The 24401-nt window shown below is 36.4% G+C and overlaps 3 protein-coding genes across 7 annotated transcripts in view; 2 read left to right on the plus strand and 1 right to left on the minus strand.

Annotated features, from left to right (window-relative positions):
• LOC139958791 (integrin beta-1-like) overlaps positions 1-4929 on the plus strand; it is a 40872-nt gene extending 35943 nt beyond the window's left edge. For all 3 annotated transcript variants that reach the window (XM_071956126.1, XM_071956128.1, XM_071956129.1), the window contains one exon: positions 324-4929. In XM_071956126.1, the coding sequence (XP_071812227.1) occupies positions 324-386 (63 nt within the window). In that variant the 3' untranslated portion in view covers positions 387-4929. The remainder of the gene's footprint in view (positions 1-323) is intronic.
• LOC139958790 (nucleolar MIF4G domain-containing protein 1-like) lies at positions 911-14805 on the minus strand. Of its 3 annotated transcripts, XR_011789876.1 has the most exons (17): positions 14639-14780; positions 13494-13740; positions 12938-13087; positions 12349-12502; positions 11302-12004; positions 10886-10956; positions 10397-10525; positions 9704-9831; positions 9332-9425; positions 8741-8843; positions 8194-8327; positions 7504-7624; positions 7028-7169; positions 6613-6777; positions 6359-6490; positions 1909-5718; positions 911-1632 (listed from the first exon to the last, which is right to left on the minus strand). XR_011789876.1 is itself a non-coding variant. In XM_071956125.1 (16 exons), the coding sequence occupies exons 2-16, from the start codon at positions 13734-13736 to the stop codon at positions 5431-5433; spliced, it is 2757 nt and encodes a 918-aa protein (XP_071812226.1). In that variant the 5' UTR covers positions 13737-13740; positions 14653-14805; the 3' UTR covers positions 911-5430. The 3 variants fall into 3 exon arrangements, 2 of the variants coding, with proteins under 2 accessions (XP_071812226.1, XP_071812225.1); XM_071956125.1 differs by having other exon boundaries at positions 911-5718; positions 14653-14805; XM_071956124.1 differs by having other exon boundaries at positions 911-5718.
• Positions 14806-15361: 556 nt separating this feature from the next.
• On the plus strand, positions 15362-20857 carry LOC139958793 (calcium-responsive transcription factor-like). Its single transcript, XM_071956132.1, has 7 exons — positions 15362-15592; positions 15791-15960; positions 16388-16477; positions 17680-17829; positions 18600-18820; positions 19661-19744; positions 20195-20857. Exons 1-7 carry the CDS (start codon positions 15388-15390, stop codon positions 20628-20630), a joined length of 1356 nt encoding a protein of 451 aa, XP_071812233.1. The 5' UTR covers positions 15362-15387; the 3' UTR covers positions 20631-20857.
• The last annotated feature ends 3544 nt before the right edge of the window (positions 20858-24401 follow it).

The raw sequence follows: 24401 nt of genomic DNA on the forward strand, positions 1-24401 counted from the left end.
AGGTAGATCTTTCCTAGACTTGCTCCAAGTCATTTTTTTTTCACTTTTTGTGTCTCTATGTAGAAAATACTTTACATAGTTTTGACACATTTTCTATAATAGGCATATACTAATTTATATTTCCATTTCTTTTTATGTCTTATATGTTGTACCCATCTTCCTGAACAAAGGTGTATTGTGATTTGAGCAATAGAGATCAGTGCAGCATGGTGTGACTGATTAGTGTTATAGCATTGTCTTATATCAAGGTCAAACTTAACAATCCAATTAAAATTCAAATCAAAGGTAACGGTTATACTCACTTGTTTTGTTTCCTTTTGCAGGGTGAAAATCCAATATACAAGCCATCGACCACAATCCACAAAAACCCAATGTATGGAAAGTAAATTTCAGTAATTTCCGGTAGCTGGTAGACAGAAAGATGGTTGATTGTACCCTCATAGCAGTTCTACAGCAAGAACTCTTTAAGGCCATTTGAAGGATTATTGTCACCTGCAAACCAAATTATACCCACCAAAAAAAAGCTGTTTAAGAGGCATCATCCAGTTTGTATCAACATCCCTTCTCACGTATCATCAATATTACTTCTGCGGCTTTTCGATGCAGAAAACAAGAAACTTGAGGGAAGATATTTTGTGGTTTGGTTTGGTTCTGGTTTTTTATTGACAATTATCAGATATGAGTTTGAACTGTGGATTAAAGTGTGTATGAAAGTTTAATAATTCTCGGAAAGGTTAAAATTGAAAGCTTTAATTCTTGCTTAATGTTTTTTTCAGTGATGGATACCGAATATTTAAATGTTGACTTTATTGGAAAAAGGGTAAAGGAGGTGGCTTTGATTGTAATTAATAGTTATTTTATTGCAACATTATTATCTGTTAATATTTCTTATTACTGCCATATTGAAATTGGGACGAGGGGGGGGGGGGGGGTTGAGGGTTGGGGATGGTGAATTAGATAAAAATAAGTATTAACAGTTTTGGGTGTCTTAGCTTAGTTCCAATAGAAGATTTGTAATTGCCCACAATGTCCACAAAGTCATACATGAAATAATTTTTCTTGATGTCAAAGTTGTTTGTGGTACATTAATAACTGAAAGTTACTCGTCCTTTCTTGAAATATTTGATTTATGATCTTGAATGTGTCATAGAGAAGTAGATAGGGGATTGGTGAGAAATGGCTTTTTGGGGGATTGAAGACTTTCTCGAGGATACTCGTTGCAATTTGTATTTTATCTTCATACATGAAAAGCTTTTAATTGTGTTTTTGACAATTATGGTTGATCAACTCCTGCATAATTTGCTTCACCCCACCTGTTTTCATTGAAGGTTGACTGGTTTGTTAAAGAAGGAAACTTAAGAATGTTGCAGTACAAATTACTGGAGTAGGAAAGGGGGGCTAAGGGAGATATTGGGGGGTGGGGAGAGTGTTAACAAACTACACCAATTAAAATTCTGCACATTTTTCAGTCTTTTACTTCACTAGGAGTGATGATTATGTACTATGCAATCTAAATCTATTCAAAATTTAATCAAAATCTAAAAACAAGAGAGATAAGAGATCAGACAGCTAATTCTACTTCTGAAAGTCTCCTCTTAGCCGTGTCGGACACCTCCAATGCCCATTGACTGCCTCTGAGCCGTGTGGGTCTTAGAGTTATCCAATGCCCATTGGCTGCCTCTGAGCCGTGTGGGTCTTAGAGTTATCCAATGCCCATTGACTGCCTCTGAGCTGTGTGGGTCTTAGAGTTATCCAATGCCCATTGACTGCCTCTGAGCCGTGTGGGTCTTAGAGTTATCCAATGCCCAGTGACTGCCTCTGAGCTGTGTGGGTCTTAGAGTTATCCAATGCCCATTGGCTGCCTCTGAGCCGTGTGGGTCTTTGAGTTATCCAATGCCCATTGGCTGCCTCTGAGCCGTGTGGGTCTTAGAGTTATCCAATGCCCATTGACTGCTGGGATGGAAAAACTATCATAAGAATTCATCTTTCCCGGTGAAAGGAAAGAAGAGCTATCGGCTATGCCTGCACTTATCATGCCCTTTGTCACCAAACAGTTTCTCAACCAATCAGGCCAACTTTGTACTTCCAATTTATGCTAGATCCGATAAATTCTAGGGAGTCTTCCCCTGTGAGTGTTTCCTTTATATTTGTCACAGATTTTGAAAATGTTGTGACTGTTTCGAGTTGACTTGTTTATACTGCCAAACCGGGTGCTTTGTTTTCTTGCAAAGTTGTGAATAGGAAAGCACTGAACTGTGTCTGCACACCGAACTGTGTCTGCACACCGAACTGTGTCTGCACACCGAACTGTGTCTGCACACCGAACTGTGTCTGCACCGAACTCTGTATGCACACTGAGCTGTGTCTGTACTGAACTGTCTGCACTAAACTGTCTGCACACTGAACCGTGTCTTCACACTGAACCGTGTCTGCAATGAACCGTGTCTGTAATGAACTGTGTCTGCAATGAACTGTGTCATGAATAGTGAATTTGTGAAATTAATCGTAATTGAAGCTGCCTTGAGATATATTATAAACAAAGTGGTATTTTCATTCCAGTTGCCATAACAACCATTGGACAGTGTTTGAAATGACTTTGAAGGATTAGAAACGTTTTCAAATAATTATCTCGGTCAGGTTTAATTAAAAGTGATGGCAAACGATAACGGATTTTATTACTGGACAACTGTTAGTCCGCCATAAGAAAAACGCGATTCAAGATAAATATGTGCTTGTTTACATTATAAAATAAAATTTGTATATGTTAGGTTATAGATACCAGCCTGCTGCTCCATTTGCATTCCATCCAATTTCTATGAATATTCATAATGGTGGATTCTATGGTTTACAATGCAGCATAAGTGTAAAAGATGAATATTTATGCCATGAATAACTAGCAGTGTCATCGCACATACTGTGACCATATATATGAGTAGGCTGTATCAGGTGCTTAGCTGTATATTTGAAATATTATGTACAGATTTGTTTGCATGCAAACAACATTTGTTCTTCAGGCTAATTCTGAAAATGGGCAGAGTTGTCACTGTACTTTATATGAATGGGTAATGAATTTTGTCCACAAGGTTTACTAAAGTGTATGTAGATGTTAAAAAAAAATTGTACTCTTGTTTCATTTCTATTTTTTTTTAATTATTAATTGGTGTATCGTAAATGAAGATAGATTAAAAGGAAAAAAAAAGAAGACAATTTGTACAAAGCAATTTTTGATATTTTGTGTAAATTAATATTTAGTGGAAGTTCCTTAATATTATTAACATCCTATGTATTTTGATTATAAATAAAGGTTCTTTTTTTAATAGTAAGATCAATTAAACAGCAGGTGGTAATGATCTAACTTTCCTTTGTTTTGTAACTTTTTATGCTTGCATTACTTCATGCTATGAAGTAGTACCCACTTCAATTTTGTAATTATGTTTCTTATGGTCATGTGAATGGTACATGTCTTTGAATTTTTGGTTTGTTACTGACACATTTATGTGGCTCCAAGTATACTACAGGTGTATGGGTTGTAAAGTGCTGCCTATCACTGGTTGCAAAAGGGGACCTCCACTCGCAAATGTAACGGCTCCATTAAACACACGTTACCTTGAGAAGATATTAACTCACGTGAGCAATTTTTCTAGAATATTTGCAGTTTTAAATCCCATCTTGGAAATGGACATTTATTTGGAACTTTCTGTAACAAAAAGTTCTTAAGATAATTAAAAACAACTCCCAAGAAATTTGCAAAAACTTGCCAATAAAATCAAACCCCATCTTGGTTTATTTCTTGCTTGCTGTGTCGTCGTAAATATTTCTCTTTTCCTTTGTCGGTGGTGGTCAAAAAAAAAATCATTCTGGATGGTAGTACCAAACTTATATTCAGCATCTTTCAAACATCTATTCCATTTCCATCATCGACAATAAACCAAAGTTTTTTGGAGGGCCACTTTTGGAGTAAAATCTGTCCTCTTGGTTAAGTCATTCTGTCCATCAACCTTATCATGCCTTTTACTTTTTGGTTGGATTTTCTTTCATTTTATTCTTTCTTCTGTATTTTTTATTAAACCATCGTGAGTCTGTAGAACAAGTTTATTATTTCTAGCTATTATTTCAGTCATGGAAGCAGGAATGGAAGGTTTATAGTCTCCGTAATCTGATATCACTGTAGGCTTCACCATAAGTTTTGGTTATCTCTGTATACTTCTATAAGCTGCGGTAATCACCGTAAGTTTTGAGGGCTGCCCGCGTTAATAACCATCAGCTTTGGCAGTGTTCACTTCAAGCATTAGTTATCACCAAAAACTTCAGTAATCACCAAAAGCTTCTGTACTTACTGTAAGAAGTATTCACTACTATGTCTATGACGATATCAAATAACAACACTATTTTAAAGGACAGTGACATAATACAGCGTGAAAAATTGAAGAAAAGTTCAGCTAAGATGTAGTATGTTCTGTACTGCTAAGTATGAATAAGTAGGTTGGAGATGTCACTATTTCTTATCAATACAGTCAAGTTAGAGGTACTACGTAAGTGAAGAATTATGGAGAAAAACTGCTGTCTTGTTTGGAAGTTTGGCAAAAAATCCTGACTCCTTCTTGAAATTTTCTTTTTATAATTGAGGGATGATTCTATGATCATTGATATCATTAAAGATTTAATTGAAGGATGTGACTACTTAACTTGACTGCTAAATTTGCTGGTCTTTTCCCCCAATAGTCATTGTTTAAACTTTGCTTTTTTGTACCAATGCATTTTTACTCTCACATTAAGTCATGTTGTATATTTAGTGTTCATCCGATGGTTAATATTTCATATCTATACCGAATTAAAACAGCTTTGGTCCAATCCTTTGTATTTTCCTGCAATAATACCCGTCGGGTTGAAGAAGAAAAAAAGTAATAATAAAGACCAGTTAGTCATTAATTATTTCATGTTGTTTTTATTTAAGTGTGGCATTGTGTTTATTATCTGGCTCTTGAGGATATGTATAGCTACTACACAGTCAAACATGAAATGACACAGCCATGAAAAATCTTTACCATGGCCTAGCCTCCACCCAGTTAAAAAGAGTCGCAACATTTTTTTAGTTTTCATGGGACTACTTTACGAACTTGCCACATGTAAGATGATAACAAGCGTCATTATTCACAAAGTTTCTCTCCTTTACAGTGTATATAAACACTTTGTTAGGCTAAGGTATAGGACACTCCTTCCTATTGGATCTATCTTGGAAGACGTTTTGAGATCATTGGATGTCATCTCCGTGTCCTTATTTTCACATAACGACTTTCTAACAAATAAGCTTAGGATTCCATCCTCTCCCGCGGACTGTCACCGATGATTTTCATTTATCGGAATTCGGAATGGACTTTGGTGGATTTCTGAAAGCAACAAAATGGTCTACATCTGGTTTTATTCATCTCTTCACTGCCTCAGAATTTGGCCCTCCTTTTCTCCTTTCATCGATCTATCAGCCAAATTAATCTTGTCCCTCAATCCTTGTTGTTCCTCATCAGTTCTTGCTCCCCTTTGTTTCAAGATGAAATGATGGAGAAATAACGAGATGGTGTCTCTCAGATGACTTAGTTTATCTTTCCCGCTGACAGTCTTGAACACCATTTTCACTTGATCGGCCTCCTGCTCCAGAACTTTTACCAAAAGCTTCTTGAGAAAACTGGCCGTGTTTTTATCCATATCTGCAAACTCAACCACCTTCAAGGAAAAGAAGGACAGAAGAAGATATATAATTAAAAGTCCCTGCAGTGAGCCTTCCTTTTACGTTTGGAAGTCAGGTAGGCATCTATGCTTCAATAGGTAAAGGAATAGCATGCCATGTTTACGGTCATTTAGAGAGTATGGGGCAAAATTAAACTCACTTATGAATGGTTAAAAGGGTTAACTATTCTTTATCTCTCTCTTTATGAGAATGGTTTGGTTAGTCCTACATATTAATATTAAGAACTTTGGTATATACAGGTTAATATAAACAGGTAGGTAGTAATCACTTGTTAAGGGAACTTCATGGGTTAAGCAGAAATAATAGTGGATGGTGACTTTTTCAAATGGATTCATGGTGGACCTGAAAGTGATGCCAATCACAGAGATGTACTTGGGTAATAATTTATTCAGCAATTTACAGCTAACAAGCTGCGCAAAATAACCTAGTTGCTTCAGACTTGTAAAGTTATGTAGCAGTGTTTGTATACATTGACAGCCATAGCATTGTTTTAACATACAAGAGTTCCAGATAATTTCAAAACAGCTCGGTAAATTGAAAACACCTTTTATTATTATTCCGTGCTTTTAATACTTCAAAATAATTAACGAACACTAAAAATGCTATGAGGCAAACCTTTAAGACAGAGAGACTGCTTGCTCTCGATAGAACCAGATGGGCAAACAGAGATGAGAGGTTACTGAGTTGTGATTTCGAGAGCTGGTCCAGACTCTTGAAGCGGTCCCAATATGCAAACTGGCAAGCAATCTAAATACAGAAATGAGAGGGAGACATATTATCACTTGTTCAAATAAAAACACTGCTTTGTTATTTTACTTTTAATGGCAAATTCATTTCCACGCCATTTTTCTGTGTTTTTTCGTACGTACCCTGAATTTTCTGTCAAATAAGCAGAGTTTTGAGAGGATGTGAGCATAGTAGGGATTAAAATGACGCTCCTGTAGGCAACAGTCAATGACCACCAAGACACACTCCTTCTCCTGTTTGCTCTTTACGCCTAAATGAAGTAACTTGTTGAAACAATCTTGGTAGTCCTGGGAAGGAAAGATAAAACGTATATATTAAATGAATGTAATTCAATATGTCTGTCATCTGCAATAGAAATTTACAACATCTTTTAGAGACCGATGGGTGGTGGGGGGGGGGGAAGGGCAGGGGGTGGTAGTGTCATCTTTCAATTCTTACTTTTTTCTAACTCAATGAAGTTTTTTTTATCTCCATGATGAGTTTGATCACACCTCTCCTCTACCCACTCCCCTCCTTCAAATCCAAGTAATCACATACCTCAGCAGTCATGACTAAACCAAAGATACTTCGTCTCAGATCAGTGTTCATTCGCTGTTGTCTGGACAGTTCCATTATTTTCACACTGGTGGACTGGTCCATTTGCACTGCAGGTATGGTGGAATCTGAACCAGCTGTTTTCCTGTATGTTGAAAACACAGTTGATGTCATAATGATGCAGCAGGAAAACAATAAAGACAATTTGGAAGGGTTTGGTGGGCATAAAGGAGAAAGATATATATTATATAATTCTGATAATTGTGACTACTGTTTGTCTGGTTCTTAACTTGTTCAAAAAGACAAAGATTACATGGATTAAAAGCATGACATAACTTTTAATCAAAAAAATGGTTTATTTTCCATTTAATCCTTTTTTTATTAAATCTTCTTTCATTGAATTGATGGACAAAATTTAGGCACTCAAATACTATAATGGGAACCAAGAGAAACGTAATAAAAGTTGATCAAACACTAACTCTTCTGGTCTGTTGGGCCCACGGCCAGTCCAAGCTGATCCTACGATCCACCAACGACCTTTCTGATCCACTGCCAGCAAATCATCCAGAGGGATCCTGAGGTTTGATTCTGATGAGTGAACTGCAAGAAATTGAAATTGTCAAAGAAAAGATTTTAAAATTGCAACTATTATGCTATAACTATTTAAATGTTCTGCCCTAACTAGCAACAGATATTCAATTGAAGATTAAATTCTCTCCAATCAAAAGATTTAGTTTGTATTAACTTTATATCTGGGAACTTTCGAAGGAGTCAATACCTGTGAATAATTGAATACTAAACAAACTTTTGAGTACTTTCCCAACTACTGATGCAAAGCAGAATCTACCCTGTAACCGCACCATTGCCAACCCCCCCCCCCCCCCGACCCCCTTTCACAGATGCATAGAGGTATTATCATAGGATAGGGTTTAAGAGAAGGCAAACTTCCTGACGCATTCCTTGTATTTCCACAAAAATGTTTATGTTTGATAATTTAAAATTAGGGGGAAATGGAGCATGTAACATTGGGGGTGGGGGGGTGGGAAGGGGGTACAAAACAGAACCTGCTTTAGAAAATCAGAAAATCATGTAAAGTAAACTCTAGTTCTGCTGAATGCCAATGTCCTTGAGGTGTTGAATGTTAATAAGGGATGATGGTTTTCACTGACCTCTATTTTTGGTAAGATTTCTGAGAGTTTTGCGAAGGGTGTCCAAATGCTCCAAGTTGTTGTTGGCAGCCATTTTCCTGATGTCATTGTTTCTAAGAGCTGTGATCGTTTCCAGCATGTATTTGGCCCTTGACCTAAAGGAAGTAACAATGATAAACTCTCCTTACCAAAAACTTTTAAAAAAATTATAGAAATTACACACAGCTTTTGCAGACTTGAATCTAAATTGTTTATGCCAATATCTTAAAAGAAAGTTGTGATTCCTGCTACTACCCTAAAAAGAATCATTGAGTTTTTCTCTTTAAAATTAATATGTGTGTCCAAAAGCAGGTTACCATGGTTTCAGGATTAAATTTAAAAAGATGGCGCTATTTTTAAATGGATAATAACTATGTGTAAATAACATACCAATTACCAAATATAAATCCTCCGCCACATTTTCCAGAATATTCTCGTCCAAATTTCCAAATTTTTGCAATCTAGTTAAATCCAATCATTGATTTGTTACATTTTACCTTAACGAGTGATCACTCATTTATAGATTTACCGTTGTTTGAATTCTTCAGAAGAAGAAGCAGATTGCTCTTGGATTAAGAGGATTATCTCCTTTAAAGCTAGTGGATCATCCTTGCGTAATGACATTCCAGCACCTGTTGTGACAAAATAATGATAAAATGTGTGAATGATATCAAACAACCATACCAAAGTCACTTCATTTTATACTTAAGTGAAGTCATTTTCCAGTGACTTTTCTGACTCAAGTCAAAGCATTGACTCAAGTCACTGTATGGAGAGAAAACTTTCTTGGGAGTCTCTTCCCTTTAGAAACCTAAAGACTGAAGCCATACTTGTTACAACACTGTTGTGTAGTCATTGGAGCACACAATATCTACATGAACAAGAATTTTCATACTTCTTCAACCAAAAGTACAACAAATCTAACATGTTCTATAGGTGACATTACAAATTTTGACATAGTACTGCATTTTCAACAATTTGAACTTTTTGTAAGAGCAAAACATTGATGAAGTAGATCTATTCCCTCCAATCAACTTATAACATCGTATGTTACAGGATTCTAAAGTAGTTTCAAGTGGATTACCAGACTAACTAGACCAAACAAATCATAGTTACTTACTTTTCAGAATCAAGAGTAACATTTCAATGTCTTGTTCAGTGAAACTGTTTATAAGTCGTCTGATGATGTCATAAATTAGACAACAGTGAACAATCTGCATCACAAAGGAAAGGAAAACGTGCAAGTAAATAATAAACAAATGGATACTCTAAATTATTTGTCGTTTACAAAAATTAAATCTTCCATCAAATAAAGCAAATGACATGACAAGAAATAATAAAAGTATTATGAGATTTTTGTTCCAATATTTTACGGTTTTACTTCAAGAATGGTTCCATGCCAAATTCTTTTGGAGACTCAAAGTATACATTTGTCCTTTATTATTTATTTATTTATTCATTCATTCATTTATTTATTAGTGCCATCTCTTACCTTAAAGTTATACATGTGAATAAGGATGAGCAACGCATTATCACACGACTTGTCCTCTGTGTCATGTCCACACAAAGCCTTGTGTAACTCATCAAATTTCACAGCCATTGATTGCAGAAAATGAGCACCTGTAGATAACAAGAGAAGATGAGAAGGTTAACACAAGAAAAATACTGAGGCGTATGAGTGAAAAATGACAGAGAGAATGCAGTCAAGTTATATTATCTGTCGCTTAGTATGGGTGCCATTTGTGACAAAATTGTACAGAGGTAGTTCCTATGCATTAAAGTTAAACTTCAACTAATATAGGTTTGTAAAGCAACATCATAAATCATTTTATATTTGTCAATAACAAAGATTTTTTACAAATTTACAATGAAAGATATCTCTTTTATGAATAGCTTATACAACAAATGCCTCCTTCACTTAGACAAGAGGTGGTTCCACAAATTTCACTTTTCCCTCTCATGATTCCAAATCAACAAAATGGACAATGTTTGTCAACTAGCTGTTGTCAACGAAGAAGAGGAGGTGGCAGGGCAGAACTGTTCACTCTTGTCGAATAAAGTAAATGCCATGTACATATTTTGTGAGGGTTTCCCTGCCTACACCCCCCTCTCCCCCAACACACACATACATCACAAGCACTATGTTCCATCTTATATCAAATAATTCTGAGAGAGACAGACTTACCTACTTCACTACCGACATTATAATGCAGGATTGAGATAAGCAGGACAGCTTCCATGACTAATCTGTCCCCTGACATGGTGTTGATAATCAGGGCTTCTTGTAGAATGTTGCAAAGAGACTCATTCATATCTACATCAAAAAATATAAGAGAGTCAGTTTAGCACTGACAACATCATTATAAGTAATGATAAAGGATGGAAGGAAGCAAAAGTGGCAATTGAGGGATATGTAGGGAGGGGGGGGGGGGGTAGGCACAATGCTGATGAGGAGATACAGGGTAAAGGGAAGGAAGGGGCAAAAGAGGCTATTTTGCCACCATGCATGCAAAAAGAAAAAGAATTATCTTCTAAGCTTACAAACAGCTACTAAACTGAATCAGGGAAAATTTATTTGACAAGATAGGACCCTATAACAATTGCTTTAACAATTGCATCACTGCTCAAACCAGTTTGAAAGACAAAATTCAAGAATACATTTGTTCATACATACCATTTCTGCTCTTGGTCTGGTAAAGGTTTTCGATATCTCTGCTGATGGACAGAACATTTGCTGAACTCAACCTAAGCAAAAACAGACAAAAACAGCGCGATTAGGGAATGAAATTCAGAAATGAATCGTAAAATTGCTGGATATAAAAATGACTTGAGCAACACAAAGAGTAAAGAGGGAGAGAAAGAGGTACACAACTGGACCCCTCTGGAGCTACTAATGCTAGACAAGCAATTAAATTGCTTGACAAGACAATCATTAAATTCCAAATCATCTTCCAATTTGTTACATGTTCTTAACAGAACCAGGCACAGAAAGTTTAGCTGTAACATAGCATCATACTGCTAGGTGTCAGGACACTGTCAAGAAGGATCAGCGCTGTGGGTGGTGTAGAAGCTAGATGAATTGAAACTCACCTGTTTATCAAACCTTTCAGTTGTCTCTTGAGTTTCTGCAGTTCGGCTCTCCGTTTACTGTCCAAGTTCTCACCCATCATCATGGCCCTTTTATGAGGAGGAATATAACTCCCGCTTTTAGCAATCTCTCTCTCCTCTGGTGTGAAACCATAAGGGTCCATTTTGGGTTTTTTCTTGTTAACAACTAATTGATCATACCCTTCATCCTCATCTTCTACTGCGTTTAATTTACTCTCATCGATACCTTCGTAAATTTGGTTCTCATCGTCTTTCCGCGTCCATTTCCTCTTGGCTTTATTCCCCCGACCTTCATCCTCTTGTTTGAGGTTCTTTGCCTCTGATCTTTCTCCACTCTGTTGTCCCTGGACTATTGATGATACATCTTCATCTGAAATATCATCATTTTCTTCTTCTTCTTCCTCCTCCTCCGCCTCTTCCAAGTCAGGCTCATCCAGACCTTTTGTAAAATAATTGCTCATGTCATTCATATCATGTTCACCCTCATCTCCAAAATCCTTCTCATCTTCTCCACCACTATCCTCTTCTGAATCTTCATCTGAGCCATCATCACCATCATCACCTAGGTGATCAGCCAACTTCTTTTGACGATCTTTGACTTGCTCCAAGTCCATTTCCTGAGCAAGTTCATCATCCTCTTCTTTCAAGGCTTCTAATTTTTTAGAATCAACAATATCCAATAAATCTGTGTAAACGTTGAAGCGTCACAGAAAATATGTCACCTTACTAGACCAGAAATTTGCAGGTTTTAATTGATCATACTAAAATATGTTTTTACATATGAATAAATGTGATTATCTTGAATCTAAAAATTTGCCTTTTAATCCAGATGCTCACTGACACCAAAGGAAAGGTAAATTGATAACTGCGGCAGCAAAAGTTCTTTACAAACAGCTACAGTAAAACATTCATGCCAACTCCATAGTTTTAATATCTGTCTCTGATAGATGCAATCCTGATGGAGAAAATAATAGAACCACAGTTGGAAAATGATCTAAGAAATATTTATTAATTTTTCAGAAAGGATACAATCCAAACCATCGTATTTAAATTGCCCCGGAATAATCACTTCTTTAGTTTTCTTCTTTTTCCTGAACCTTAGACTCTTCTCCAGTCGTTTGATATTCCTGTCTTCAATCTGGTTTGCTTCTAATAAATCTTGCTTTCTTCTGTCTTCAAGTAACTATGAAAAGAATAGAGAGCATGAAAAGTAAAATAAATCAGTTTTCATCAAGGAAACTAATCATTAATAGCATAACCTATGTCCAATTATGAATCCCTGCTGATTCAGAAGCATCTAATTTTTTTCTCACATTCTCTATACTCTTGGTGCAAAAGGATAATTAATAATCATAAGTATTGTCCACAAATATGCTAGGGAGTCAAAAAATGGTCACCTAGACAATTCATTGTGACTGTCACCATCAAATCATATTCCTCTTGGCTACATGTCATTGTCTATTCAATCACTGAGCAAATTTGTGAAAGTTTTGTTAAATTGGAAAGATATATTTATATAATTTTAGACTTTTAATGATAGACAGATAATTCTTTCCTTTCTGATTTTCTATATTTTCTAACCATTCTTTAATTTTCCTTCAGTTTATATTTTCTTCACCTTTTTCCTCCTTTCTCTCTGAATGGCTTTACTTTTTTCAGCTTCCAATTTTTGTTGCTTCCCTTGATCGTCTTTATCAATGATTGGTGAGTGCTTACTCTTCTCAGCTGTCGTAGGACTCTCATCCTCTGGGTTTGCTTTCACTAATTCCTAAAAAATTAACAGAAAAAAACATTGCATGTTAATAACAATAGCCACTCTGTGGTACAAATGTAGCAACAAAAAAAACAAAAAAATTCCTGTTTGTAGTACTTAATCTTACATTGCAGTTCACTAAGTATACTGATGTACTGTACCCTCTGATCTGTCTATACATGAAGCAAGCTACAGGTCAATTAATAACAGGCATGCAGAGATTCCATCACATAAATTTTTATATTAATCCATGTATACACTAACCGTGACTGGATGTAGTTACCTTACATTACTGTTTACTAAGTATACTGATGTACCCCCTGCTCTGTCTACATGAAGCAAGCTACAGGTCAATTAATAACAGGCATGCAGAGATTCCATCACATAAATGTTTATATAAATCCAATGTATACACACTAACCGTGACTGCACCATTTTTGTTTGAATGGAAAGCCCTCTTCCTTGCTTTTTTGGCCTCTCGTTCTTGTTTCCTTCTTTCCTTACGAGACACCGGCCTGCTTGTTATGTTCTGAAACCTTGGGTCTTCATTTTCAATTTTATTGGCCTCTGAACCTTCCAGAAATTTCTGCACTGCATTGTGAGCATTAAAAAGGTCTGCTTTCCCTTTCTTCGCTGGCGTAGACTGTTTCTTTCGTCTGGTCATTTTTCTGTGGAGATAAAAAAAAATAATTGATAAGTTCCTAGTTAATGTAAAGGCAAAGCTGTTAACTTAATGTTTAAAAATTTATGCGACGTCACATGGAAGGAAAACTGAAAAAATGATTTAAATCTGCTAATCGGTCCATTCCACCACCCCCCCCCCCCCCACCCACACTTCAAATTTGAGGTACAGTAGAGCTTAATTGATTATTCACCAGGAAGCTGGGTAGTACCCTCACTCAATGACAGCCTGTAAATATTCATCTTGGCTTTTAAACATGTATTCCATTTAAATCTATAATAAACATGGATCATGTTCCACTGGTCAGTAACTTTGAGCTGAGCCATCATATGTGAAAATTTTGAACTCTAAACTCAATTTGAATATATAACTTCTGGGCTAGTTAAGTACTTATTGATACATTTTTATTCATCCGGCTACATGCAAAAATAGCATTAACGCAGTTAGGAGAAAAGCTCTAACATGATTAAGGAGGCCATGGCATTATTATTTATGATGTGTAATCTAACTTTAGATCTGACGTAGTGATATGAAGTTCGTGTAACTAGCATATTCATCTATCATAAAGGCTATTTCATTAGTTTCCTGGAGGAGGTCTGCGATGAAATGATTTCGTTTACGTAGTAAATCTCTGCGAGGCCTACTGTAATAATTATATTTACAATGATATACAGAATAGCGAAACTAGGCCCTATAAAGGATGCGTGCATGTCCACTTAGTAAGAACTACGAGAAACTATGGTAAAGTATTGTGTAATTAGGCGTAGATTAGGCGTAAATTAAGCTGCGATGCATCCCTAACGTTATGACTTTGCAATATAGTTCTATGAACTTATTAGATCAACGCTTTTGTTCAAACGAAAAAGTCTCGTTGTATGTGTTACCGTTCTTTGGTTACCATTTAAATACTAATCTTCATCCGCATGCTGTAATGAGTTTACGTGAAAAGGGTGTATGGAAGTAAACATTGAATATTCACTTCAATGATGTTGCTGTCACGGCAGGTCCGGATAATGGTCTGTTCAAGATACCGTACTGGAACCCCTGATTGACCCTTGATGCCGACTTTCGCCTGCTAAAGTTAAATTAAACGATGAACGCGTTCCAAAAGTGCATGTTGTGAACCTATTGTTATGTTTTAGTATAAATTTGACAAAGTATCCTAACATGTTTTATGTACACAAAATATTTCACCTCAAAAAAACTTTTTTGGCAAATAAGAAAGGACTAAAGGTTACTGATAATCATTTAAATGTCAGTTTCATTGATTTCCAATGAGAGAAAATTGAATTAATGCAGCATATAAGAAAACAAAAATCAGTTTGAACTGAATAAAACGATCTATGTACGGATGTTTATAAGTCTGAGAAGTTAATGGAATATTAGATCGCTAAGTGGCCAATTTCCTCATTAGATCATATGAAGATGTTGGAGGATTTATCAATCGACAACATTCTTTCAAACAAAATTTTCTTATTTTTAGTTGGGTCCCATGTCCTTAACAAGACGTTGTCTGATATCAATTGTATGTAATAGCAACACTTTGACTACTTTGGTAATGCGTATTATCGTCTGGTAGCTAATAGTAAGGTTAGTAGTGACGTGCACTATACGGTACAGAATTTGCGAAAAAATGGCGGAGGACGCACCGAAAGATATACCAGGATCTTCAGAAGAAGACTGTGAACGCATTGATGTGGAGTTTCCTAAATTGTTCTACGTTTCGAATATGGTTGCCGTTAAAGATGTCATTCAAAATTATGAACTGCGGACTAAATCTCAGTTTGCGGCAAACAGAGAAACTAAAAACTTTGCATCTAATTGGTCAATTTTCTCTGGTATGTATTGTTATTGTACAGCTTGTGTTGGTACCGATTCAGCTACAACATAGGCTAGACGAGACCGCAGACAAATATTACTTTAGGTGTTGGCCTAGGCTAGCCTAGAGCTCGTACATTGGTTGTGTGTATCCTATCTTACCTAAATAAATTGTTATAAGGTTTTTCCTAATAGGTCTCCTCTTTCCATACCAACAGCTCTCCCAAAACACCGCATCACTTGGCAAGACAGGGAAGGGAGGTATGAAAAGATACCAAATGATGGTATCCCATTTATTGTGGTTGGGAAGAGATCTATGTCCTGTACATTTGGTCCTACCTACAGATCCAAGGCTACCGAGAAGATGAAGAATACAAATAAATTAAAGGTAGGCCAACATAAAACATGTAACGTAGATCTGTCTTTGTTTATTACAAAGTTTTCTTTCATTCATCCAATTTACACATCCGTCATAATATCTTACATCTAAGCATTTGCCATTTCGATATGTTAGTGATGAACAGTTATCAGGATCCCCCCCCCCCCCAAAAAAAAAAAAAACATGTTTGCCATCCACTCGCCCCTACTCTGAAAATTCTGGTGACTACACTGGACAGCAGTAATTTTTCCAACTACACATTAGAGTGAATCTGATTAAGTGTCCAGAATAATGTGAATATGAAATGAAAAAAAAAGATGTTTTAACTCAGGTGATTGTGGGGAGGTTGAAGGGGGAGTGGAATTCCCAAGGTTTTCAAACTTAAGTTCTCTTTTAACTTCATCATTTGATCTTTTTCTGCAATTTTTTTTTCCAGGGAAAGAAAAATCGAACTGTTGCACAAAGGAGTGTCAACTGTCCAGCCCAAATTAGCATCAGAGAGATTCACAAATTTCCAGAGTTTTCTGTAAGCAACGAATATTGCAGGTTAAACATAAGCGTAAATCATTTCTAACTTGTGCACTGTTTAGTTTTATTGCTTGTATTAGTACTTCCATTTGTCTATTGTTATCCAGTTGGCAGCAGAATTCTGCTACAAATTCTTAATTTTCTTTCTTTTTTAAGGAGTTTATGTGCCAGTGAGATGGTACAACATTTATAAAATAGGTTGAGAGTAGGCAGATACAGTATGTCATATTCTAAACAAAAAGACAAATTGATTGTCAGAAATGTTTCTATATTCCTTGCTAGTGTGGTTTACAAGATATCCACCTTTAAAATACACTAATTTTCTGGAAGTCTCCTTAAATGCTAAATTAATGATGGCATAGGCTCTTCAGTGCAGGCCTTAATATTAAATTTAAATCCATTGTTTTATCAATTTTAATAACGCAACCCTTACATGTTCTTGTAACTGCATATGAACAACAGGGCACTCTTGGATGAAATTAGGCACCATTAGTCCTTGGCAAATTGCATTTGAAATATGTCATTTGACATCCTAAAAGTCATTTTTGTGTTAAGTCTGAAAAACTGCTGCAATGATCTGTTAATTAGACAAATGTCCAGTCACTTTTATTGATGAACCTCAGTCCTTCATTTCCCAAGGTTCATTTCCCAAATCTTAAAAAGTGTGATAAAAATACGACCTGAACTGATCTTGTGGTGTTAAACTGTTTCCAATGTATCACAAGTAGTTTTATGCTATATTCTAGCTCCTAATTTAAGTGTATCCTTCAAAGTTGTTCGGACTGAATAATCAATTTCAAGCTTTTCAATGATAGGACTTTAAGTTCAGTAGTTAATGTGGTCTGTTTTTCTTCTGTCATAAGAGCTTTCTTTCATAAAGTAACGATAGTTGGAATTATACTTCTAAGGCCACTGGTCTATCTAATTTGAAAAGAAAGCATTTCAAAAATTCTCTATATATAGCCTATTGACAAATGCAATATCAGATTACTATAAATTATTTTTTTATATAGAGCAGTATGTAGAGTGTTCTTAATGCTAAATTTAAGTATTGAGTTGTAACTGAACGATGCAATGCAATACGGATGTTTCTTCAGAATTTCTCACAACTTTTTATAGTTGTGAAAGATCTCAGATTTATCTGTAATCTTAGAGTCATGTCTCAAATCGTCTCTTATCTTTATCTTTGCTTAATTGCAGCTTGATTCCGATCGGAACACTAAACATCAACGGGAGAAAATGATGCGAGAGTTAAAACACGCACTCATCAAGCAAAAGCAGATCGGAGAGAGAAGGTTTTACGTCTCCCTGCCAAGAATGAAGGATCATAAGGGTCATGACTTTGAGAAGGTGAGCATGTTTGGTCATCTGACAGCAAGTTTGTCTTCATAATTCAATTATTTAGCTAATTATGTGCTAATTATACTGATGACCTTACACTGAAAGCTGACCATAAAATTATAAATTAATTTTGAAAGAGCTTAGAAAATAGAAAATTAGAAGGATTTGAATCACTGACAGAGATATTATGTTGCAGCACTGTTAGTCAGACTGTAAGACGTCTGTAGGTCTTTAATACAGCGATTGTCTTTGATATTTAAATCGTTTTTTCTGCAGTTGTGTATAGACCCTCGTTTCTGTGTCACTTATTCTATGTTGACTATGTATTATTGCTGTTTTAATATTTTATTTTATGGCTGTGCCAATTTTATGCTTTATCGTGGAGTGCTTTGAGATCATATTTTGATGTTAGACGCCATGAAAGAGTCAATTATTATTATGATTATTATATTATTATCAAACCAACGATATCTTCTTTTATGAAGCTTAGTGTGATGACCTTGCCCCTTTACAGGCTTTACAGGCTCATAGTTAGTTTACCAAGTTACCTCTGAACTGAAAACAGCTGATTATCTTGCCTATTGAAAATTACTTGAATTAAGGTTTTTTCTGCTAAAATTCAAAAGTAATTAAAGGAAGGAAATTGTTAATTGTTCGCCCTTGCGTAAATGTTACAGGGAGATATTTATATATGTTTAATGGTGTGAAGATGAGAAGATGAAGAAGAAGAGGGATTTTTCCAACTAAAAATTTTGTTGTTTATCCTATTCTCATTGAAGGATATCTGCAAACTCCGAACAGACTACAGAGTCATAAGGAAACTCACCGATTTCATCTACCGACGTATCTTTGACCCCAAAAAGCTCAGCGAGTTAATCGCAAAGTATGTGCGAGAAGAACTCTTTAAAGATGGTCCGGCGCCTCCGGTATCCGATGCTAGGTTTTATCCGAGTAAAAGGAGAATTCTGAACATCAGTTACAATACAAGAGTGAAAATGCAGTAAGTATCTAGGTTACAATTTTTAGATGAATTAAAGCCATGCTGATGAAACAGCTGTCTGCAAAGGGACCCAGTAATATTGAAAATACTCCAATGAGACCTGCGGTAAATTCACTTCATGGCGATAACAACTGCTGTGACCTAATCTTGCCATAGGCTCCCTCAAAATTATCTCAATCAAGTCTTTCAATGAACACAATGAACACATTTTATGAATCATTGCTGTTCTATTCTGAATTTGTATTTGACTCCATTTTGGATCCAAATGTCTTGGTGATCTTTCAAAAAATTTTGAAACTTTGCTTGGTGCCCTCTTTGAGAGCTGAAAAGTTGCTCTCATGTTCTGCTTCTACAAAGAAAATTGAAGGCAAATCTGACTTGACCTAAAAATTGTTTCCTCGCCCATCTCAATCGTTAGCCCTATCCCAGGATCTGTAAATTCATGAATTATTAACGGTTTCCATACAGTGTAAAAACACTGCAAGTTACACAAATTTAAATTCCATTGTTGTAATGGCAGTTTTGTTTTAGATTTCTTTGGGACCATTTTGATAGAATAAGAGAAACAGTATAAATGTTTTGAGTTATCTTGTCTTTCCTCAATGGTGTAGTAGTACCACTAGTCTTAGGTATTGACCTTGACTCATAATAAGGCATAAAGGGGTAGAAGGGGCTAAGAAATACGGTACATGTTGATACAAGCCGTAACTAGAAACGTTTTCATCGATGAACTTTTTGACAATCGTATTTGGACAATCGTATTAGATTAATAGTTCCTATAACTTACAGACCAAAATATGTAGACATTTGTTTCACTATCTGCTTATTTTGATAACGCAGGGAAGAAGGCATTGCAGTCCCGATTCCTCTCCCGTCTTCTCTCCCAGGTGATGGAGAAAACTCAAAACGAAGAAGAATAAAACCGTGAGTGTGCTGTAGGAATTTGGTTAAAGTAGAACTTACAGAAAGTAAAGAACACAGCACTCCTGCTTTGAACATGTTCATATGGTCTGGACTAGTGTCACCATTTGACATTTCAGAATATTCTCATTCTTATGTGCTTTGCGTATGAACAGTATCATATAAAAGTAAACATAATATTTTGCCCTTTAGTTGCATTCTCATGCATGTTTCCTTTATTCAAACAATTTTGAGACCTAACTTTGTTAAAAAATTAAGAGAAAGTCGTTGGTTAATTAACACTACAACCTGTTCGTTGGTATTCCAAATTTTGTTGTTTTTCATCCAAACTGTATGTAATTTTCCGTGTTCTCCTCCCCCACCCCCCCCAATTCCCCTTCTAATATAACATTGACTGTCAAATTCCCATTCCCTACTGTGAAGTTCTTGGCCTTTTTTTCTTTCAATGCACAGAGAGAAACGTTCTTCCCCGTCCGATCCTTCTGAACACAACAAATCCAAGAAGAGGAAAGAAGATGTTTACGATACAAAGACGATGAGAGGTAACGTTGCCGAGGTGTTACTCATGTTAGATAAACATGACATAGCGATCGCAGGAGAAGAGGAGGTTGATGGTTCCTCCAGGGAAGCAGAGGCGGTCGTCGAGGGCGACGGCAGAATAAGAAATTTAGAAACAGAGAAGACATTGTCGAGTCACTCTGAGAACATTCAAAACATTGTAGTAGATCCCAGCGAGGTGACGGAGTTGCCCGCCGAGAAACAGAGCTGCCTGGATCTGCTGGAGAAGGTCAAACCTTTGATCGTCTTTTCCAACCAATCGGCACCAGTAGCGAGATTAAAACTGACGCTGGAACAGAGCATAAAGGAACTAGAGGGTTGCTTTGGATGACCAGATAATGCAAGGTTTATTTTGTTGAAGTCGTCTTTGCCAAAGTTTTGAGAAGTTTAATAAGAATTAATTTACAGAGATGCATGTAGACATGATCGAGGAGAAAGAGGAGAATGGAGAGAGAGCTGAGAAAAGGATTTAGAGCATTTTACCAGAAAAGAAAAAGAAAATTATTTACCGTTATCTCTTCAAAAAGCAGAACGTGATTAAATTTGATGCAAACTAAACACTCAGTGTTTATTTAATGACTTCGTTTCAACCCTTATGCATATTTAGTGAATCATAGTAAAGTCAAGTTTGTAGTTAACTTTTCCTTCAATTATTGCCTACACTTGGTATTAATATGATTGTGGTAAATCCAGCCAGCCCCAGAAGTCCATCAGTCAGAGAAGCTTACACAAAGATATTTGTCCTTGTTTCTCCTGTCAGCTCTGCAACCCCACAAAGAATTATCTCTAAGACAACTTTATACTACAAAATGGCTTTTGACAGTTAGCTTAGCTGCTTCATGGTTAAAATCACATCGATGTTGGTTAATGTGCAATGTTGATGTATCACTTGACGCCTGAACATTGACAGTTTATGTAGAATCTGCCAATAAAAATGATTTATTTTACACCATAGAATTTCAAAGCAAACATACTGGACTCACATTAACTTTTCATGTTATGCCCAAGGCTAGTCATTGTTAAAGGAATATTCCAGGGACATAGAATGTAACAAACTATATGGAGGGGAAAATATATTGAACACTGCTAGTTGAAAACCTCATCTCAGTATCTTATCCCCAACTGGATATAAGATTGATTGAATGTAACACTGGCTGAAACTGCTGTTCCTCCAAGTAATGGATCACAATAGGTGGTCTACGATGTCTTTTGCAAAAGCTTTTCTTTACTATTAATTAATCTTCTTGTTAGTTCATCCCTGAAATTGTGTTACCCATCTTATTCCCTACGCTGTAGCCAGATGTGTTCACAAATATATCACCAAATCAAAAATAATTCATATCGTGATACAAGATGCTGTGAGGATGTGGTATTGACCTAAAAAGGTGCAGAAAATGTTAAGCAATTTTGTTAAGCAGGCAAGTACAGCCAAATTTAGAATATCCCTTCAAACATATCATTAAATATGTCTGCTAATTAAACAGACTGTCTCACAAAATATTATATCACTTGAAATCAAAACTGTTTGTTTCTTCAGTTCATTGAACTCCATATCAAACCATGTATTGCTTTCATAGCCCTGTATTAGAAGTACCTATAATAATACTAATAATTATCAAGAAGTTTAACCCAAATAGACCTCGCGAAAGGGCCTGCGAGGGATAATAGTTTTGTTATCAAAGAATAGACAACCCTTTTCCCCCCTTTTTTTTAGGATCAGTTGTCTATGTTGAGCCAGGGAATGGCTGATAAGTGAAGTATTGTTACAATAGCATTGCATAAAAGCCATGGGTGAATGAAGGAAAGAACCCCAGGTCAGGAGACAAGACCCACGTACCCAATTTATAGGGATCACGTGTCATATTTTTGTAATTCGTGATACGGTACTTGCAATACACTATTTAAACTGTTATTGCAATACACTATTTAAACTGAGGGTTAGTTATTGCAATGAGGGTAGTTACTGAGAGTAGTTATTGCAATACACTATTTAAACTGAGGAGAGTAAGGTAATGCTGCCCAATGCCCTGGGTCAATTGGGGGGGGGGTGTAGAATGAATGGTAACTTATTTCTTTATTTTCATAATATGCTTAAGGAAACATGATGACTTCAAGAGGTTGCCTAGTGACATATGTTTCTTCGGGGCCTGCGCCTGACTCTCGCCACCACAGAGGGTATTGAAAACATCCATGGCTAGATACGGACATAATCTGTTCTTGCAGATAACTCTTGGCATCCATTCTTAGTGAGACTAAATATCGCCCCATTTTGTTTTTCTTTTAGACTAGTTTTATCAACAGAAGAGTGATATATTATAACCACAAGTCGGGATTGTTTACTTGGAAAGTATGACAAAATTTATCGCATATTTCTGACACGTTGGACAAGGTAGTATTATTCTCTCTGTAGGGTTATGCTTATTGAATTGTGTGTTGGTTTGGTACTTGCCACTTAATTTATATGTTAATCTAGTACATGTTTTCAAAGAACTCTCCGGTCCAAGATTTAGCTCTTCAGCCTTCTCGGAGGTTGGGGGAGGGATGGGAGGGGGGATGGGGGAGGAGGAGTTGGAGCATGCTGTTTCTTGTGACTAGTAACAGCGACTTTCTAGACTTGATCTTTCAACCATATCAAGTTTGATATGTGACGCCCCCCCCCCTCCTTCTTTGGTACGGTCCTGTTTTAGAGAGGGAGAACATTTAGTTCGCAGCTATCGCATTGTTTGAGGAAAAGTTAAGGGAAGCCAAAGTAAGCATCAACAGCTCTCATCATTCCGTAAGACATCCTATATACCGAGCAGAGTTGAAACCTCTTGTGAGGGGTACCGTACTACCATATGGTCTCCGACCTGAAACAAACACTTGTAATTTGAAACCAACAGTGATGATTGGGTTTGGATTCAGGCTTGCAAGCCTCAGCCTGGGGTATCTCCACTTTTCAGAAGAGTGAAGTTTACTCCAATTCAAGTTAGCTCTCAAACTAGTTATTGCTTTTCACTATTTAAGAAACATTTGCCAGGGTTCACTCTTAAAAAAAATTAATTTTCTCCTCACGAATGGCCAGAATGTCAATTTTAAAATTAATACAAGCAAACAAAATCCGTCGTTAAGAAAAAGCGTATATTATTGTATATTAGAGAAAAGTCCATTTAAATACGAAATATGAATCTAAGATGAATATTAGTCCTTCCAAAAAATGTATGACGCAATACGTGACACGTCATGTATAGCATTACAAATCATTCAATACGGGGCTGGGTCCCTTTATATGGGGCAATGGGAGGAGGTGTTTATATATATATAAGGGTGAAGGGATTACTGCGTATGCAAGACCCGTGTTCTCATCCTATCTTTTATACGGTCCATCAAATAGTTTTTTTTTTTTTTTTTTGTAAAGTCAACGTAGTCTTTAACGGGTGGCTATTATGGCACAAGAAAGGAAATGCCTCTACTCATTATTCTATCTTAAAACTATTCTTACTTACATGCATGCGGTAGGCGTTACCACCATCCAAGAACTCAACCAGACAACATTTCCTAGACCTTGCCCTATTCATTGATTTTTGTTGTTGCTCCCGTCTGCATCGCGGTTAGCAAAGCGGGGCCAAGTTTTCTTACCGACTTGTCCGCCCACTGTCTTAAGATTGGAGTTGTAAATAAGATATACCAAAAAGTCTGACTGCTAAAATTCTGCTCGCGGCATGGAGAGTAAATAAGTTAGTTTTCCCATTATGGGGCAGTTTAAGTGAGTCAAGTTGAATTAAATTCTGTTTTTCTTCGAAACAAAAGTAAGTATCGCGCCAATTTCACTCTTTCCTTCTTGTTACCCTCTGTCATCTTAAGGAAAGCCGTTCGTTCTACATTTATACGATATCCTTTTATTGAGTTTTGAGGACTTCTCTCTGAAATATCTGGGTTGTCCTCGTTCTTGATTTCGATCGTCGAAAATCATAACAGCAGAACGGATACTTGTTCGAAAGTATCTCTAATTTTGGCGAATTTCTTTGTCCATGTGTAGCCCTATACCTCAAATGCACATTAATACGACGCGCGCAATCCACTGCGGAATACGAAGAGAGATGGCGAAAGCGACACGTGGACA

This window comes from Apostichopus japonicus, chromosome 18 (assembly GCF_037975245.1).
Source record: "Apostichopus japonicus isolate 1M-3 chromosome 18, ASM3797524v1, whole genome shotgun sequence".
Classification (NCBI taxonomy): Eukaryota; Metazoa; Echinodermata; class Holothuroidea; order Aspidochirotida; family Stichopodidae; genus Apostichopus; species Apostichopus japonicus.

What these genes read in the sequence shown, in the direction of transcription:
- LOC139958790 (XM_071956124.1), bottom strand. An exon ending in TCTGAAGAATTCAAACAACG is followed by an intron (nt 8,328 to 8,740) that starts GTAAATCTATAA and finishes TACTTCCTTTAG; the next exon opens with GTCAAGGGCCAAATACATGC. An exon ending in GCAGTCTCTCTGTCTTAAAG is followed by an intron (nt 5,719 to 6,358) that starts GTTTGCCTCATA and finishes TTTTCCTTGAAG; the next exon opens with GTGGTTGAGTTTGCAGATAT.
- LOC139958793 (XM_071956132.1), top strand. Translation starts at nt 15,388, where the DNA reads ATGGCGGAGGACGCACCGAAAGATATACCAGGATCTTCAGAAGAAGAC. An exon ending in AGAATACAAATAAATTAAAG is followed by an intron (nt 15,961 to 16,387) that starts GTAGGCCAACAT and finishes TTTTTTTTCCAG; the next exon opens with GGAAAGAAAAATCGAACTGT. An exon ending in AAACGAAGAAGAATAAAACC is followed by an intron (nt 19,745 to 20,194) that starts GTGAGTGTGCTG and finishes TTCAATGCACAG; the next exon opens with AGAGAAACGTTCTTCCCCGT.